The sequence below is a fragment of the Chiroxiphia lanceolata genome, chromosome 2 (assembly GCF_009829145.1).
Source record: "Chiroxiphia lanceolata isolate bChiLan1 chromosome 2, bChiLan1.pri, whole genome shotgun sequence".
NCBI classification, from domain to species: domain Eukaryota; kingdom Metazoa; phylum Chordata; class Aves; order Passeriformes; family Pipridae; genus Chiroxiphia; species Chiroxiphia lanceolata.
The window spans coordinates 4155752-4175079 of record NC_045638.1 but is presented as its reverse complement, the minus strand read 5'-3'; the positions used below and the strand labels follow the sequence as shown (position 1 = coordinate 4175079).

Below are 19328 nucleotides of genomic sequence, written 5' to 3'. Positions count from 1 at the left end.
GATTACAGTTCTTTATTTGAGGAGGTGACTTGACCGAGGTGAAAGATGTAGAAAGCATATAAGGAATATCCAGTGGATTGCCTTTTCTTAAGAGCCAGGAGGAATAGGATACTGAAGGAAATGAAAAAGAAATACCTCTTTCCTCAGAATATAGCCTGCTCAGCTCATGACCACAAAATATTGTGGAGGGAGAGTTTAGCAGATCCAAAACTAGAAGACTTGTTTTTATGAGACGGAGAGCTGGCTGAAAAATTTCTGTCAAAAATGTTTTCTGAGGGGATGGAGGGCATCCTAATCATCCTGACTGGAAAGACCTCAGACACAGAAAATAAGATCAACAAAAAGAACTAAACCTCTAGACTGGGATAGGAAAAACCCAGAAGTGTAAAAGAAAAAAAAAAAAGAATAAAAAAAGAAATACCTCTCAAAATTACTTTTTAATTAATCAAATTATACTTTCATTTGTTTGATGGAGATAACTGGTCTTTAAAATTGAGTAAATTGAAGTATCCACCTTCACAGCTGCCTCTTCTGGTGGGCTGTTGTTATTTCAATAAAAAGATGCAGCTCCTGAGCCCTGAGGATTTTCCTGCAGTAGCCAATGAATCCTTCCTGCATATGAGTGTGGTCCTGAGAGCAGCATCTGGGATGTATAAGGGAATGTAGTTCTTAACACAGTTTCACTGAATGATCAAAATTCATCCTTTCCTGCTGAGGGTTATTTGGAGGTTTTCTTCATTGGACACCCACATTTATCTGTATAGGCCTATAATTCAGATTAGAAAGGCAATCTCTGAAGAATCCTCCTACCTAAAATGCTGGGCTGGTGTTTGTGAGGATGCTCTGTCATCTTTAGCCTCCAGAGTGTTTGCTTTGTGCCTCTATTGCAATGCTTGTCTTTGCTTTCATTCTTCTTCCTTACCCTGTTTTGAGCCTTCCCTGTACTCCACCCCACACTCTTAACATGTGAGAGCATTTGCAGAATGCTCTTTCAAGAGAGGTCTGAGTACTGTGCAGTTAAAATCTTACTCTAGCTTTTTAAGATTGAAGATTAGTTTGGATGGTGCCTTAAGTGACCATGCTAATAATAAAATGCACTTAAAAATCAAAGAGGCAGCTCTGCAGGTGGGGTCTCACCTGAGGGGGCAGAGGGGCAGAATTCCCTCTTCCTGCTGCCCATGCTGTGGGATCAGCCCAGGACACAGGGTGTTCTGGGCTGGGCCATGTCCAGCCTCTCACCCACCAGCACTCCCAGGTCCTTGTCCCAGGGCTGCTCTCAATCCCTTCATCCCTCAGCCTGTGCTGACACCAGGGATTGCCCCTTGCACTTGATCTTGTTAAACCTCCTGATGTTCCCATGGCCCTGCTTTCCGAGCTTGTCCAGGTACATGCAGTGTGTCTGCACAGTCTGATGTATCTTCCTGTCGTGGCATTATTGTTTCAAATAATGTGAAAGCCAATTCTTATGTTTGTGTGTGTGTGCACATCTTGTTCAGGATGGGGAGGTGCTGTGCTGGTGAATCATTGACTGGAAAAACCTAAAAATACCTGCTTGCCACTGTGGTTTGACCCTTCTGCAGACCATTCCTTAGGGTGGCCTTTTGCTTAATTCAAACACAGGATCACTTTATTTCCCCACTTCCAGGGTTAACATTCTGGGAGGCTAAAAAAAGGACACCTAAGCTCATGAAAATGGATACAAAGGTCAATTTATCCCCTTCCTCCCCAACTAATCCTTCATGTAATTAAATGTGTGGTACTAGAAGTTTACCCTGCTTGCTACTCTATTTTTTGTTGTCTTGATTAAACATGACAACAGATCAATGGGAGAGTAAAAAAACAGGCCATTAAAAATAGATACCAGCTTAAGCCAAGTGTTGAGTTTCACTGTAGAATAATAAAGCAAATCAAAATGTTCAGAGAATATTTTTAATTGGAAAAATCTGTGAAGTATATATAGGGTATGGGATGAAGTGATCTGGTTGGGTGGAATATTGTTATTTTACTTTTTAAAATTTATTTGATTTTAAAGCCAGAAACCTTAGAACAACTAAAGAGGAAGTGAAATTTTCTACTGGTAGAACAAATTTTGGAGGGAATAAAAACTTTCAATTCTCCTGTGGTTTAACTATAGAGAAGAAAATGGGGTCAAGGCCCTTGTGAGGGAGTGATGAGGATGCATCTCCATGTCTGTGGCTTCTTGCACTCTCATCTCTGGCCATTCAGCACCACAGGTGGACCATATAATTTATATATTTATAATAATTCTGATGTTATGAAGTATTGTACATTTGGCCATTAATTTGCCTGTATGCTCGGAGTGTAGACCTTGGCAGGTGATACAGCAAAGTGAAAAATTCCAGACATTTTGATGAGGAAATTTAAGTATTTGTACTTTGTTCTGATTTTTCGGTGTTTGTTTGTTTTTGTTTTTTAACTCCTCAGTAACTCTGTCGCTAAGAAAGAATATTATGATTTTTTCCTATCTTAATTTACCAATCAGCTCATCTTATCTGTGTTTTCGGTTCATGCAAGGAAATGGGTTAAGGTGATCGTAACAATTAATGCCAGACACCTTTCTTTAAAATATAGATGAAGAAAGGGGAGAAGGGGAAAGATGAAAAAGAATTTGCTGGATTGACCCTCAAAACTGCTCTTTTACATCAGGAACTCTGTATTAGGACATGCAAAGAGGCCCTGGGGATACCTTGGTATTAGTCAGTGTCCTGAACTCCGCTGGTGTTGCTGTACAGTCTGATATTTCCAAAGATTACATGAAGTATTTTCTGATTCATGTGTCCTTTGTGTCCTGTCCTCTTCACATGAAGTTTTGGATGAAATGACAGCCTGGAAATCAGTATTTTTCGTCACTGAGTGTTTCTGGCCTTCTCTTTTATTTATTTTGTTCTTCTCGTGCAGCTTTCTCAATGTAGCAATGAAATATTAGTAAGGCCACGCTCAGGACTTGATGCCCTGGGAAATTCCAGCCATGCAAACCCTTGCTATCAAGAAACTTATTTTATTCAATGAATTAACTGTTGGTTGTAAACCTGCTGCTTGCTGAGCCCCTGATGATGGACAAACATGATTCCTCCAGTTATCCTTTGAACTGGTCATGAAATTAAAGTATTTACAAATATAGAGGAAGTTTAAAAGCAGATAGAATTTCTCCTTGCTTTCATCTGCTCTGTCATGATTTGCTGCTTGTCAGGTCTGTGGGAGCAAAGGAGTCTCATTCTTCCTCCACCTGCCTCTCCTTTACACCTTTAGTCAGGGTTTGTGTGTTACTCTGTCACATCTATTTGTGGTTACCTATCTAAATATTAGGGATGTGGATTTGTTTGCATGATGGGATAGTGGACTCCCATTGTAGCTTTCCAGTCTTAACCTCCATAGTTATACAGAAAAGTCTGAAAGGATAAATATTAAAATCTTTGCCATGACATGACCTCCTCACATCTCACGTCCATTGTTGGCTTGCATTCTGTGTTTGCAGCAGACTGACCTGCTAAAGGTACAAGTAAAGGCTGATGTTGATGTTTTGTTAAGCATTTGGGACAAACATACAGTTAAAAAAAATTTTTAAAAAATTAATAATATATCAGACATTTTAATTCCTGTTCACATTCCTATTCCAGCACAAATGTCATTAAATTGTAATAGTGATTACACATAATGACTACTTGATACTTTGATTTTGCTCAAAAGATCTCTTTCATCTCATCATTATTTACGCTTTAAACTCGGCTTCAGAATCTACATTACTGTCAATTTATATGATGCACATGCTTAATTAGCTCTGATGAGGAGCAGAAGTGCATGTGGGAGAAACTATTTTGCCACATAAAGTTACTGTATCAAGCCTCAAATATTATGATTTAATGTGACTGACGAATGAAAAAGGTGCATTTGCAGCTGGGTAGGGTTAGTCTGGGCTCTTGAAGCTGAGAGGTGAAGGGTATGTGCTGTGGTTGGGATCTTCCAGGGAAGGTCCTTCCTCTTGCTTTTGCCCTGGTCTGGCACAGGAGGTTGGAGCTGCAGCTGTGACATTATAAAAAGCACCAGCAACACAGCAAATAATGGAGAAAGACTTTCTTGAAATAGATTGTTCCAATAAAAAGTTGAATAGTAGGACTTCTGTACTCAGCCTTTTCTTGTAGGCTCCTGTGTCATAGGCCCAGCCCCGATAACTGAACTAAAATAAATAGTGTTGAGAAGGAGTTAAGATTTATGGGAGGAAAGGGGAATTTTTAGAGGTAAGTTGGGATGTCATACAAACCAAAACAGGACGGAGAAAGAGATGGTTTGGAACTTAAAGATAGGAGGAGTTGAAAATTGTGGAGGTGATTGGTAAGAAGTTCTCATGTAATTGATGGAAACTTGTCTTCCAGGGCTGAAATCTGGAAGAACAACCATGTTCAATCCTTCAGTCTTGGACAAATGGTGATACAGAGAAGGTGAAAAATAGTGAACCTAGAAAATTCCCAAATGAGTTAAATGTTTGAAAATGAGCATCTGGGACAACGCATCTCGATCCCTAAGGAATTGATGCTAGAAAATTAATTTGGAATAATTTTTAGCACTTCTAAAAGGGCCAGATGTTAGATGTATTCTTTCCTGTGCAGCCCACGTGAATGTGGTTGAGGAGAGTACACAGAGCTATTAAAAGCATCCTTCATAATGTTTGTTGTATCCTAACAGTAAAAGAAGCTAATAAACCTTAGCAGGTGAAATATTTGTTCACAGTAAAGCCACTAAAAACAGATTTTGAGAAGTAGCTTAGCCTTGTGCATAAAAGATCAGGTGAACCTGATAAAGAAGCAAAGGGAGTAGTTAGGGAGGTATGAATTCACATGAATTCTCTGCACCAACCACCTTCTTGACTTTCTCAGTCGTGATTGTCCCACCAGCAGAGATGTTTTAGGGTTGGGGTTGAAGTGTACAGGAGATCCCAAACTAAACTTGTCAGAAGGCAGTTCTGAGGAATGATCCAAAACTGCATTGCAAGTGAAAGAAATTCTAGAAGGAGCTAATCCACTGAATGTCAGTGAATCACCAGGCATGGATGAGATTCCTTCAAGATTTATAAATAATAAAAATAGGTGTATAATTGCTTGGAGAAATGGTGACTGTTGTAACTTTTTGGTATTTTGCTTTGTGTACTTAATGTCAGGGGGTTTTGTTGTCCTAAAGGGCTCAGGTAGAGAACTACAAGCAGGTCTTAAGAAAAAACAAAGTTTTTAGAACACATAAGTAAATGCAATGCATTGGGGAAAGAAATCTGACACAGCAAAGGAAGCCACACTTGGGACATTATTACAATTTTTTTTTGGTAGGAAATCAAAACAAGTGGGCAAGGAAAATACAGTCAATGTAACATAACTACATCTTTAAAATGAGTTCATCAAAGTGTCATATGAAGCAGTATGGAAGAAAGATGCCATGAGGTAAGGGAGGTCCTCATGTAAAGTAATGTTAGGCTAGAAAAGAAATAGGGAACATGTAATTGATTTTCATGCTGGAGAGAAAACACTGTCAGTGATCTTTGCTGGTTTATGGCTTGGTTGACATAAATGAACTGAAGAAGGTTATAAATATTAAAGTCTTCTGGGGTAACACTATTCAAGATAGCCCAACATGCACAGAAACAGGGCTGCAAAGAGTTGGAAAGATCATGCAATAATGGGGGTAAAACACAGTTAGGGAAGGAAATGAGTGTAGAACGCTGCAAACAGCAAAGGTAATTCCAGTTGGGGGTGTGATACTGTGAGCTGTCACCACTAGGAAAGGATTGTGACAGACTCTCCCCCAAACATCCTTTATGAGCCAGTGTTGGAGCACAGGGGATGGGTACATGAACATTTGGAATAACACCCTATTCTACTGTTATGCAAAAAAAAATTAGTGATTTATTTCTTTTGAAAAGAAACTGAATACTCAAGAGTTCTTTTTCCTTTCACTAAGATTTGTGTAGAACATTGTCATCCTTCTTCCAAACCCTGTCCAACCTGGCCTTGGACACTTCCAGGGATTGGGCAGCCACAGCTTCTCTGGGCAACCTGTGCCAGTGCCTTACCACCCTCACAATTTAATTCTAATATCTAATCTAACCCTGACCTCTTTCAGTTTGAAGCCATGTCCCCTTGTCCTGTCACTACATGTCCTTATATTACATAGATACCCTTATCTCATATTATAATGCTATATTTGATATTGTTGTGCTGTAGTATTTAAGCTGCTCAGTGGCAGTGTGAGTCACTGTTTTATTTTGATGATTACTGGGGCCAAATCACTTCAGGAGCCTTTCAGCAATTTCGTTATTAAAGTAGTCATTGTTATATACAGCTCTGCTTCACAGAAGTGAGACTGTCTGCTTAGATCTTATTGGTACTGGCTGTTTATGCTGACCAGAAGTAATTGCTAGGTGGGTTTTGTGGTTTTTTTTTCCTCTCTCCATCCCCCTCTTTTTTCTTTTTTTTTTTTTTTTGAATTCTGTGTTACTTGAGAGCCATCCCCTGAGCAAGTCAGGCAGCTGTGCCCTCTTCACTCCTCTGCTGGTGCTGTTTGGTGCTCGGGGAAGGGCTGCTCTTGTTCTGCAGTAGTGCTCTTGCTGTGACTCAGCCCGAGCCAGCCCTGTCTAATATGACAGGCAAACTGTCAGAAACAATCCAGTCGAGCGGAGAACTTGTCCCCATGGGTGGAAAAATCCAGCACAGTTGTGGAGCAACATTAGTGCAGCAAAATGTTTAAGATGTGCTGTGAGTCCTACAGTGGCTTGAGATCCTACAGCACACCAGGAAATCCAGTGCCAGGTGGTTGTTCTCCTGGAGGGATTTCTAATCCAGGCAAGGGTTTGCTCCACAGAGCCTTTTCTAGAGCCCAGGTTTATCTCCCTTCAGAGTAATTCACAGGGGTATGTATTTTCTTGCCTGTGACTCAGGAATCTTTTTCCATTCCTGCCTTTTCAAGTACCCTGATCTCTTCCACTTCTGCAGACTCGTGGAATAAGGGCTCTTTCTTGCTCAAATTGCAGTTAATTGCAGTTAAATCTGAGATGAAAAGAGAAGAATCACGAGAGAGAGCTGAATGAATCTTCTTGAATGGAAATGCACTTATAACACAATGTTATATGATGTGTGAGGCAAATGATGCACCCCACTAATATAACATTTTGTCCTTGATGTGCTGGTGGTGATGGGGATGACTTGGGACTGTTAAGACTACAGGTTTTGTTCAGCATTTCCTAATTAGGAAACACAGTAGAGTTCAGCACTACTTGTCTCTTTAGCAGTTTCTGGCAGAACTCTGTTTTTTCAGGCAGTGCTGCAGAGGTTACTCTGCTTGTTCCTGTGGTGGGCAGATTGTGCATTTTCCTTTAGCAGGGACTACCCAGTGTGCAAAATGGTGTCTGTGTTGGAAACACTGTGCCATCAAAGCTTTGACCTCATTCTTCCTGCGTTTTCTTTCAACACTAATGCATTTAGCAATGCTTCTGTGTGATTTCTTACAGTAAAACCTTGTGCTTTGAGTGCTGATGGCTGTCAGCATGTGTTTCAGATTCTCAGGCTTGGATTTACTGGATGGGCTCACTGATGGTGAAGTGAAGTCATAGAAGCTCTGCAGGCTCAGCCAAACTCCAGATTTCCATCCTTACCTTTCTTTCGGAGCAATAATTTTCTTGCCCAGGAGAACATACTTTTCCCCTCAAGTGGCTCAGCGTGGAAGGGGAGTGGGATAAACTGGGCATCATCCAGATCTTCCCCTCTGTTTTCCTTTCCCTTTCTCTCATAGTTTTGGGACAGAGCTTTCTGTGGTACATGTTCAACCCTGCTTTGGATTTACAGAAGCTTTTAACAGAGACAACTGTCAGCTGTGATAAGGTTCCTTCCAGGCTGTAGATGCAGGAACCCACTGAACTCACCATCATTACTTGTGAGAGCTCCTGAAAGCTTCCTGAGGACATGAGAAGCATGATTGATCAGAGCCTCATCCAGCCTGACCTTGGACACTTCCAAGGATGGGGCAGCCACAGCTTCTCTGGGCAACGTGTACCAGGGCCTCACCACTCTCATAGCCAAAATTTTCTTCCTAATATGTAATCTACGCCTACTCTGTCAGTTTGAAGCCATTTCCCCTTGTCCTGTCACTCCAGGCCCTTGGAAATAGTCTCTCTCCATCTTGCTTTCAGGCTTCTTCAGGTTCTGGAAGGCCATAATTAGGTCACCTCAAAGCTTGTCCTCTCCAGGCTGAACAATCCCAGCTCTCCCAGCCTTTCCTCCTGGCAGAGCTGATCCATCCCGCTGATCCTCTTTGTGCCTCCTCTGGACTCTCTCCAGCAGCTCCATGTCCTTGCTGTGCTGTTCCCCAGGGCTGGAGGCAGCTCTGCAGGTGGGGTCTCACCTGAGGGGGCAGAGGGGCAGAATCCCCCCCTCACCTGCTGCCCACCCTGCTTTGGATGCAGCATCTGCCTTTTCATTCAATCCATTATTGGACACGCAAATAAAAGTAAACTTTTAAACCCCAAACGGATTATTCCTTTGTAGCTGATTAAGGACTCCCATCACTTCCATCCTTTGCATTTTCCACCCAGTATTTGTCTGTGCAGTCAGGTCTCTACAGTGCACTGCCCCAAAACCCCCCACTTCTCCCCCTTCCAGAGAGGCAACTCATCTGTGAGTTCTACTTCTTTCTGTGGTTTCACCTGAGGACCTTTTCTTTTAATTGTGGAATCCTGCTTTGATTTAATGGAAGTTTCTGTCCTGGGAGAATGATAATGGAACTCTGCGTGCTTTTTTTTTCTGTAGTGATTATTATTTGTAGGCAAAACCAACTGCATACTTAATTATCCTCATTAGTGGCTCTGATTTTGAAACTGATTCAAATGAATATCTCTTTGGAATAAAAGGTTGAGCGCTGGCACTTTGAATCAGAGTAGCAATTTGAAGAAGCATAATTCATTTTTTGTTCCTTTTGGTGGACACCTCATAATTTTATACTGTTTAGCCCTGAAATGCTGGCTGCCATTACACAGCACACTGCATGGGAAACAGTTCTACGTTGAGAGATTACACACTGTGGAAAGAAATTTGCCTTCCTGAATGATACTATTTATGCAATCATATAAATTAAAACAGTACAAAAATTAACCAGCGCACCCCAGGCTTGCTCATTTTGATTTCTTTTCCCCCATTGTGTTGTTTTGTTTTTTGTTTTTTTTTTTACTGCAGTAGCAACTGGAACAATTTACAAGACTGTTTTGACACCAAAAAGGCAAAATACCCAAGATATACTTCTTACTTGGAAATTTTGTTTGGACATATGTTAAGTACTCTGGGATGACCACTCAAAGCAGGCACCTGCTTGGGTGAATTTAGTGAATAATTCAGTTTGTTTGTGCAGGGCCAAGAGCTGAATTTGATGATCCTTGTGGGTCCCTTCCAGCTCGGCATATCCTGTGACACTGTGATTTTGAAACGTTACATTTTGCAAGTTATCAATATCCTGATTCCCTCAGATCATTTCTTAATACGAGAAAGACATAAATAACTGATAAGAGGTCCTTTGTCTCTTTATCCCACCTGTATTGCCCACCCTCTCTTGTTCCCTAATACTCTCCCCTTTAGGAGATGAGAGGAGAAGCAGATCCAGGAGCAGAGGGAAGGGCTCCCCTCCTCTCCTTATTCCCTGATGCCATTTTCCCTGTCCCCTCATTCTTGGGGCACCTTCTGCCACTACTCCTGGATGTCAAGTCTGGGAAGAATTCCTGGCAGGGAGTAATAGGGATTTTAATGATAAATTAACTTCATCATTTGGCTTCATCAAGGTCTTTGATAGTCACCAGAGAGAGGAAGCAAGGAATGTTTTGGCCAAATTCAGAGATTTTGGGTTTCAGAGTGACCTCTGAGGTGCAGTGGGTTAAGGACAATGAGCATCTCACCCATGCAACCTCACATTTTCTAATTAAACAACTGGTGATAAAGATTCTTCATGCTTTTGCTCGTTCACTCTTTAGGAGGCCTCTGTAAGAAGTATCAGAGAAATTAATTTTACTGAGCAGTGGATGCTCCAGCATTTGCTGACGGAAGATACGTTTTTCTGGGGGAAACAAAAAAAAAAGGGTTTTCTGCCCATGGTTCTCATGAACACCTGTGATCTGACCAGTGCTGAGCTATCTTCATTTTTGTAGGAGATGATAACTGCAGAAAAAAAATTGGGCTGTTCCCCTGTTTTTCTGAGCAGTTTAAAAGACAGTAACATTGATCAGTGAGATCAAAGTCACTGACAGCAAACAAATGTTTTTTCCTTGACTCTTTTATTTTTTAAAATCTGTTGTGGGTGGTGGTGCTTAATTGGTGCTTTTGTATTTATTTTCTAGTGTGTTAGTTTAATACCCTCATCTATTTGCTAGTTATATTTGTAATAGCAGATAATTTTCTGCAGTTGGTTTAATTTTGTTTCCCATATTAAAGGTATTTTGATTTTAGCATTCTCTCATCAATTTTTTTTTAATGTTATTTTCACTTTTCTTCATTCTATTAATTCCTTTTAGTAAGTCTTACTTTGGAGTCTGGTCAGAGCATCTTTCTCCAGTGCTGTTTTCCTGCCCTTGAAGTTACTTATTCCTTGTGTGAGCTGTGTTTTACCCTCTCTCCCCCCAAACAGTGAGGAATATTCAATTTTTGTTGATTTAGAGGAGCAAATGAAACTCCTGTCTGGAGTCAGAATCAAAGCCGAAGTTGTAAAAGGACGTTCCTTTTACCTCTACTCTAATAAAATTTACAATATTTATCAACCTTCTATGTTAGTCATTAGATTAAACCCCTAGAGGGAGACACGATCACAGATGGATTATTGTAATGCCTCATCACTCTGATCTTTCCACGGGAGCTGAAGCAATTTCTCTAGGTCACTTTGCATAGCCTGTTACAGGATAATTGAGTAGTGATAACAACATTCTTGTTTGTAAGTGTCTAATCAGGTTTGGATTCTTTTAAAATAAGGGCCTTTTTTTTTTTTTAGTTTGGATGTATTGGAGGAAAAAAAAAAAAGGCCAATCAACCCCCCCTTTTTTTTTTTTTAGCTTTTTAAATCTCAGTCCTGGTAATACAATATAGAATCTTGAAAAAAATAATTAAAAATCATCCTAAACAGTGGCATAACTCACTAGCATTGTACCCAGCTACTCACCCAGACTCTTTCTTGAGCAGTGTTCTGCATCAAGTAATCTGCATATTTGTGATTGCATTTGTAATGCTTCTACTCCTGATTTGAAAGGCACAGCAATGCACTCTGAAATATTTCATTTATCACTTCTCTGTGTGTGTGTGTGTTTATGCAAAAAAAGATTATCCTGTATTGTTTGGGTGCCGACAGGGTAATTAACCTGTAGCACAATCCTGTTAATTCAGTTTCCTTAAATATAACTTATTGTTTATGTGTCTTCAGTATTTCTTACAAATTTTTTTTTTGTTTTGTTTTGGGGTTTTTTTGAGTGCTTTTTAGATGAATTCCATTAAATTGTCTTAGAAGATATCTGTCTTTACAGCAAGAAATCAATATTTTATTTTCCCCTGCTAATGAGGATTTCAGTGTTTTTCACTGACCATATGGAAAATGAGTCTTAATTTTTCTGCTTTTTAAATTTCTCAATTGTTCTGCTGTATTTGGGCTTTTCATTTCATTTAGGTCTCCACCTAATAGCCATATGTCTTTAATGGCTATGATTGAGATGATGTCTCCTTGTCTGCTTCCTACTCTGATTTCAGGCCAGTGAAAAAGGAGGTGTCTTGCTGCTTTCAGATCTCTCCTGAGATGTGGGATCCCGAGGAGTTCTTTTAAAAATCCCTTCTTGAGGTCTCCTTCTGACTTCCACCTGTCTTGTTACCTCTTCCTCCCATTTTGGCAGATAATCTCCTTTATGCCTCCCTTGCCCACACTCTTTTGGGGGCGAAAGGGAACATCTTTGTCTTGTTTTTTGCAGTGATTCTGCTGTTGCTTTTTATGTGCCGCCTCCCCCACTAAACCACAACAAAATGAACACAAAAAAAAAAAGGCCTTTATTTCAAATTTTCTGAAACCTGGAGCTGTATTTAAGAATTTCTAATGTGAGGACTGGCAAAAAATGGATGCTTTTAGGCTCATGCCTATCCCAGGCAGACTGTTGATATTTTATTGTTTTTCTTAAGCTTTGATTAGAGCTCAATGCATCGATAAGAATGTCTTGGTTCTTAGTCCCTTAAATACTTCAGGGACTGTGCCTCATCCTCCTCTGCCCCTGCTTTCTGTGGCTGAGGAGGTGCCTGGAACAAATCTTCCCGACTGTCAGAACTGTCTTTTGCTGGAATGTGTTGTCCCATCATGGTACAAAGCATTCCCAGGCGTCTGCCATTCCAGTTGCAGACTGCAAGTGTCAGCACTGGGAAAAACTTTCAGAAAAAAGGATGTCCTTGGATCACTGATTTCTGACAGAGGCAAAGCTTAAACTTTACAGTTTTCTTATTTTCTTTTTTTTTTTTTCCTCTGTTTTTATTATACTCATTCTGTTTGCTTCTGTGACTCTTGTGTTTAGGTAGCTGTATTTAACACTGAAAAGATATTAAATTTGAAGGTGACACCTCATGTAATCTGTTAATCCTGAAGAAAATACTTGATTGTTGCCCAGTTCCAGAGAAAAGGAGATGAAATTCTGATGTTCCAAGGCTTTGGCAAACCTGATGTTCCACTGTAAGACAGTCAAGGCTGTTGCTCTAAACCTGCTGTAGTGCAGGAGAACAGTCGACTGCTTAATTACATAATTTATCTTTCCTACTTTGATTTTTATTTTATCTAAATAATCTCAGTGGTCTCTTCGCTTCAGACTTTCACTTTGATTCATATCTTTTATTTTATCTATATAAATATTTCATACTGGATTTGATTAATCAAAGGGATGAGAACTAATTTTCCCCCTTACTTTTGAAATTGTTATTCATTTAGGACCGAAATTTCCACTTGCAAAAGCATTATAGGACTAGTATTTGGCCCTTGAAAAGGGCAGGGAAGGTGAATTAAATATAAGTTTCAATTAATTGTTCACAGACATTTTATTAATATTTTTGAGTATGCTGAGCTGTGTGTTGCTTTCAAGAACTGAAGAGAAAAATGGGGCTTTAAATGGGCAATTGCAGGATATGGGAAGAGGCCTTTGGAATAACATGAGGCCCAAAAAGATAACTTCAAAATCACAAAGGTGTTATTTAAACTTACTAAAAGATGAAAGAGAACATGATGAAAGGGAAGTGTGCAACACCAAGTTTCTCCATTGCATTCTGGGAATACAAAATATAAAATTTTCTTATATTACATGCAAACTCCAGGGAAGTTTTCACTTTTGGTGTCGTTAGGATAAAGGTTCTTGCAGGTGAAGCAGTCTGAAGGGGACATAGGGAAGGGTGGAGGAAGGGAAGTGAAGGACAGGTGGTTTCATGGTTTGCCTTCTTTCATCTCTTTGTTGGTGCTGATCTCTCCAGGTCACTAAATCCTACACAGAGCAAGCCCAAGCCTGAACCAGTTTGGTGGTTTAAATGTTGGAGCTTCTCTCTCACATCTTGGTGATGTTCCATTCTGCCCATTAAGGAGGATTGTGAAACACCAGTTTCAGCCTGTTTTGTCTTGTGGAATATACAGTGAAGCCCTGACAAACCACACCCTTATAGGTAGGAATGGCATTTTCGAGGCACAACATGGCAGTGCTGTCCCTGAAAAGCAGGAGAAACTTCCTTGGCTATTATACTTTGTCATTTGATCCTTATTGCTCCAAGCATTTGAGTCTAAGGAATGCTGATTGAACTTGCAAAACATTTATCCACTCCCTTCTCCCTCCTTTATTTCCTCCTCCCCTTCTTCCCCTCCTGTTCCTGTATGAGGAGGATAATGGTACCTGCTGAACCTGAGAATCAAGAAGTGTCTCTTGTCTGGTGTCTCTTGATCTCATAAACTGTTGATGTGCTCCTTTAACCACACACTTGAGGGCACAGATCTTTGTCTTCTCACCCCAAAATTGTTGCAGGTGCAGATTGTTTGTCACCCTCTCATTTCTCTTGGGGCATCCACTGAGCACTGCTGAGGTGCTTCCTCCTGTTTCCCTCAAGAATTATTGATTTAGTAATAAATAAACCTTATTCAGGAGGCACCTTTGCCTCTTCTTCTCTCACACCACCAACCAGCGTCATCTGATGTCATCTCTGTCCAGGCCAAGTGCAGTCACTTGACTGTGAACTTTTTCAGTTCTACCTTCTCTTTTATGATTACCTTTCATTTATTTGTTTGTTAACTTGGTTCTTCGGGTATTTCTCTTTTCTTCACATATTTCTTTTTGCTGTTTTATATCAATAACGTCCATCAAATTCCTCTGCAGCTCTCCTTTGCAGCTACCGGTCTGAGCTTGCTGTAAAATACGTTGTTTAGCTGGACCATATTTTACCATTAAGTAACATATAATTATATATCAACTTTGAATTGTCTCAGTTCCAGTTAGGTTTTGATAAATCACTTCTTGTGTTATTCAGTTAATCACTTTCTTCCTATGGAACGTTGCAGAGAAATATCTTTTTAATAAAGGCTTCTGAAATCCCACTTCTGTTGTTGAATGCATCCAAGTATCTTACACAGTGTTTTCCACCATAAAATGCATCTGGATTGTCAGCTCTGTGTTTATGTGTGTGCATTACAGCACTACAATTATTTTCCAGGGATCTTGGTGTGTTTGTGGCTGCCATTAAGATGAATGTGCAGCAGATGCTGTTTTAAAAAGAAGCACTATTATATAGGCTGATGGATGGAAAGTTTGTCAAAAGTAGTGAAAGCTTCTACAGGGGATGCAAAGCAGCTGGAAAAATACATTGTTATGTGCTGCTGGTACGAGTCTCTAGTTCAGCTGTGCTGCATTTGATTAGAAAGTTAGATTCTATGGAAGTGTCAAACACAGTTCCTGATATTCTCTAATTTTATGGCACTTCTAATGTGGTATTCACCTCTTTGTTCTTGGCCAGGGAACCTACTGGTTTTGCTTGAATATGTGTTAAGAAGCAGTACAGCATAATAAAAGTTGGCAAATGTGAGCTGTGTTTATTACTTCTACACGACTGTCTTGTTGGCCAATGGAAATTAAAATGCCCTGTTGATTGTTTCATTTGTATTTGTGGAGAATGCCTTGAACAGCAGATGAACAATGCCAAATTCTTTCTTTTTTTTTTTAGTTCTCTATTATGTTACAAACAATACTGTTCTCTGCTTCAAAGTACAACTATAATTAGAAATGTGATTATGTAAAAGTGGCACCATCTAATTCAGTCCTGCTTCTTCCTGGGCTTAGTCCTATTATGACTATTTTTGTTTTCCAGGTACCCAGGTTTCTCCTGGGGTTGCACCAACTAGGTAGAATTTGGTTTTTTGCAAGGGACTTTATTCTGTAGTAGCACCTGTTTTATCTATATGCAGGGGCTCAGCTCCAGTGCTTGGAATTCCTCCTTTCTGAGTCTCCAAGTGCCTTTCATCCTTCTCTGTGGTGCTCATTTATCTGTCTGTCTCCTGCGTGCCAGACATCTTTACTTACTGGGGAGTGTCTCTCTTACTTTTCTATTTCTGGGGATTCCCAGAGCCAGTTTTTCTCTCTTTTGAGTCTCTCCTGATGGTCAATATCAAGATGACATTTAGAGGACAACATCTTCCCACCTTATATATTCTCATGATATCAAAAGAGAGAAGGATAAAACAGCTTAATTTGTGCTCCAGGTTACCATAAGAGACAGAGGTAGACAAAGCACTTTATGATTTAGGATTGGGATTGCAAGTTCTTTATGCAGGATAAATAACAAGTGCTTTCTGCAGAATAAGAGAATCCATCTTGTGCCAATGAAGGCTAAACTGAAATACATCCCACTGATGCTCACTGGGGTTTGTTGCACTATGGTCACCTTCTTCAGAAACTTATTCCTTACCAGACTTGATTTAGAAAATCATGTCAGAATCTAATGCTTTTGAGATATAGTGAAATATCCAAGTTTCTGTGTTTGTGTCAAGCTGAGCTATCATGTTTTCACTATTAGGAAATGTGAAGCAGAGTGGTGGTATTTGAATGTATCCTCCCATTTACTGGAAAACAAAAAATCTTGTTATGCTGATATGCTCTCAGGCAGAGAAGGTTAGGAGGGTAGTTTGGGTGAAATATTGGGAAACCTTCAAGCCACCTGGAACTTTCAAGCCCTCTGGGTAACAACAGAATAACCCATGGCAGGAGTGTTCAGAGGAATGAGGGCTAATCTTATGCTCTGATCAGTACAGACTTTTTTCAGTGTAATAGTTTCAGGCTGGGAGGGGAACTGCAGTCACATGGGTGGCAGAACCAAGATTATCATGCTTTGTACCCAGGTTTATAGGTCTTTGTTAGAAAGATCTGACCAAGTGGTATAATCTATGATTAACCTGCATCTGTATTAAGTATAGATATGTATTATAACTGAGGAATTATGGGGATTTTTTCCACCGTTTGCTCAGTTCTTTTTATTACTTTATGTGTAATTTTTGCCACGGTAAGGCTGTAGAAATAAATTTGGAGATGCTAACAGAAAATGCCTGTGTTCCAGGCAGAAATTTAGTTGCTAGAAATGTCATAAAAGTAGATTACTAGATTTTTGCTGGGCTCCCAAAGAGTGCTGCACCAGCGAATGCAAAAGCGAACGGGCCTGCATCAGTTTACACTGAAAGGAGTTTCTCATTTTACCTACACTTAGTGTGCTTAATCTGGTGATATTTCCTTTGAAAACAAGGAACATTCTATTAGAGCTCACCTTAGGATCCAGATGCTTTGATTACCTTCCCTGGGCATCACATTTGATTTCGGTGTCGAATTATTTCGCGCGCGGCCGAAAAAAATTTCTTCGATTTTCAACATTTCTTCTCTCTCTCTCTTTTTTTTTTTTTTGTCCTGCAGTTTTCAGTGAAGAGCTACACGCCAGTCTATACTTTGTCAATGCATCTCTGCAAGAGGTAGTGTTTGCCAGCACCACAGGGACACTGGTCCCCTGTCCAGCTGCAGGGATCCCCCCTGTGACGCTCAGATGGTACCTAGCGACGGGCGAGGAGATCTACGATGTCCCAGGGATCCGCCACGTCCACCCCAATGGCACTCTCCAAATTTTCCCCTTCCCTCCTTCAAGCTTTAATAACTTAATCCATGATAACACTTACTATTGCACAGCTGAAAATCCTTCAGGGAAAATCAGGAGTCAGGATGTTCACATTAAGGCTGGTAAGTACTGTCTTTCATTTGGATTCAAAGGGACTTGAGGAGGGGGGACATTTCAGTGTTTCAAAGGGCAGCAGCAGCTGTAGATCGAGGGAGAATGGACAGAAGTGTAACTTTTCTGTCTTAACAATATTAACTAAAATTCTGGATTCTTTCCTCCTTAGTTTGAATTATTTTGGGGGTAAAAAGTTAGTTTTCGAATGATCTTAATCAGTTGAGCACAAGTATAAGGAAAAACGAACTGATAATGAAATCAGACCATGCTCACACATTAAAGAGCTATGAGGGGAAAAAGATGAGTCTTTGGATATTTTGTACAGAGGCTGGAAGAAAAGAGGGATATTTGCCCAATCACATCCCTTCTCATTTCCTTGTAGTCACTTGTGCTCTATTTTGAGAGGAAAAACTTGTGTCCTGTGCAATGATTCAGCAACTGCCGTGAGTCCACAGGCAGCACTTCCTCTTTAAGCTGAAAGATGCAAATGAGCACAATGGTTTTGCATCTGTTTTCTCTACTGGCTGGGTCAGCAAGTGGAGAATTAGAGTGGGATCAAAATCAGGCCTTTTGTTACAACACATAAACACATGATTGCGTTGTTTTTGAAGTCTACCCACTTCAGTTAATTAAAATATTCAAACAAACAAACAAAAAGTAGTCTGGGAGCTGACCCTTGGCAAATTCAAATCCTCGGAACCTCTTTGTTGTTGTTGGAGCTAAGCTTGGATTTTCCCACAAGGGAATTATCTTTCCTTTGGAGATATGTCTTCACAGGACTTTCACAGGGAGAACCATGGACGCTTAGCAAGTAGATTTGCCCGTGACTTTCTTTTTAAATAGGAAAATGTATTCTCTTCTTCTTAACCATAAATTAACATTCAGAGATCTGTAGCTGGTAGACAATGGGGAGGCAAGAATAAAAACCAGGTTTCCATGAAGTTCATGTCTCATTAAAGTTTTAGTCTAGAAAAGTGGGTTTTCTTGCACAAGAAGCAAGTTATCATGCTACATATATGGACAGTTTCCATAATGGTCTGTGTTCCTTATGAAAATGTTCAGTTGTCCACAAAGAAAAGCTTGAAAATCAAAGATTCATAAGAACACATTGTAACCAACTTAATGGTTGAAACTCACTTCTGGTTTTTGTGCTTTTGCTTTTACTTTCATGGATTTGTGGACAAGTTGTCTGTAAGAATTATATTTAGAGACAGCATAATATACTTTTTTCATGTGTGGATTTGTTTGAGTATCTCAATTTTGAACATCTTTTGGGCATAATTTTTTTTTCCCCATTATTAGTTTCTCTTTTTCTATTTCTTAGATAAATTAAAAGTGATGTAAAGGAGGTTAAAAATGGCAATGACTTCCTTGGTGTTCCTTTAGGTGTAAAGCAGATGACAGGGGTGACAGGATGTAGCTCTGTTGCCCAGCAGTGACCCATCAATCCATGGAACCTCAAAAGAAATATTCTCCCTCTGTTTGAGCAATAAACTTTGCAAATAGAAAAAGGACCTCAAAACAGGGCTTTGCAGTACCAGCCGTAGCTGCTTGACTCATAAGTTAACAATTTTTTTTATTGTGACCGACTCAGAAATGTCCCTTTACCTCTTTTCTTTCCCTTTTTTAACCTTTTACCCCTCATTTCTCCATTTGACTCAATTTCTCAGTTAATCTGAGGTTTGGATAACAAGTTAAACAAGTCCCTTTCCTTCATGTGAACTGGTACTGTGTGTCAGAGCTCTCATCGTGCCTGATGGCAGACAATAGTTATTAGCAAGCATCTTTTCCAAAGGCTTGTGTAATCCCTCATTCATAGCAAAACACAATTTTGAGAGCCTTCTGTGCATAGCACTAAGTGTATTTTATGCTCAGGTGATAAACCCTGTGCTGCTAAAATGTGAAATTATGAATTTCATTTGTTAATGTGGTACTTTCATGTGAAATCTGAACACTATTTCAGATTGGCCCTAATTAGCATGATTTTGGAGGGGCCTTTTCTAATCCCTTCTCTATCTCCTCCTGCTTCCAGTGCCCCTCCAACAGCAA

At 39.9% G+C, this 19328-nt stretch overlaps 1 protein-coding gene across 2 annotated transcripts in view; it reads left to right on the top strand.

Annotated features, from left to right (window-relative positions):
* DSCAM (DS cell adhesion molecule) overlaps positions 1-19328 on the top strand; it is a 448565-nt gene that overhangs the window by 47444 nt on the left and 381793 nt on the right. For both annotated transcript variants that reach the window (XM_032678156.1, XM_032678157.1), the window contains one exon: positions 16970-17287. In XM_032678156.1, coding sequence (XP_032534047.1) covers positions 16970-17287 — 318 coding nt within the window. The remainder of the gene's footprint in view (positions 1-16969; positions 17288-19328) is intronic.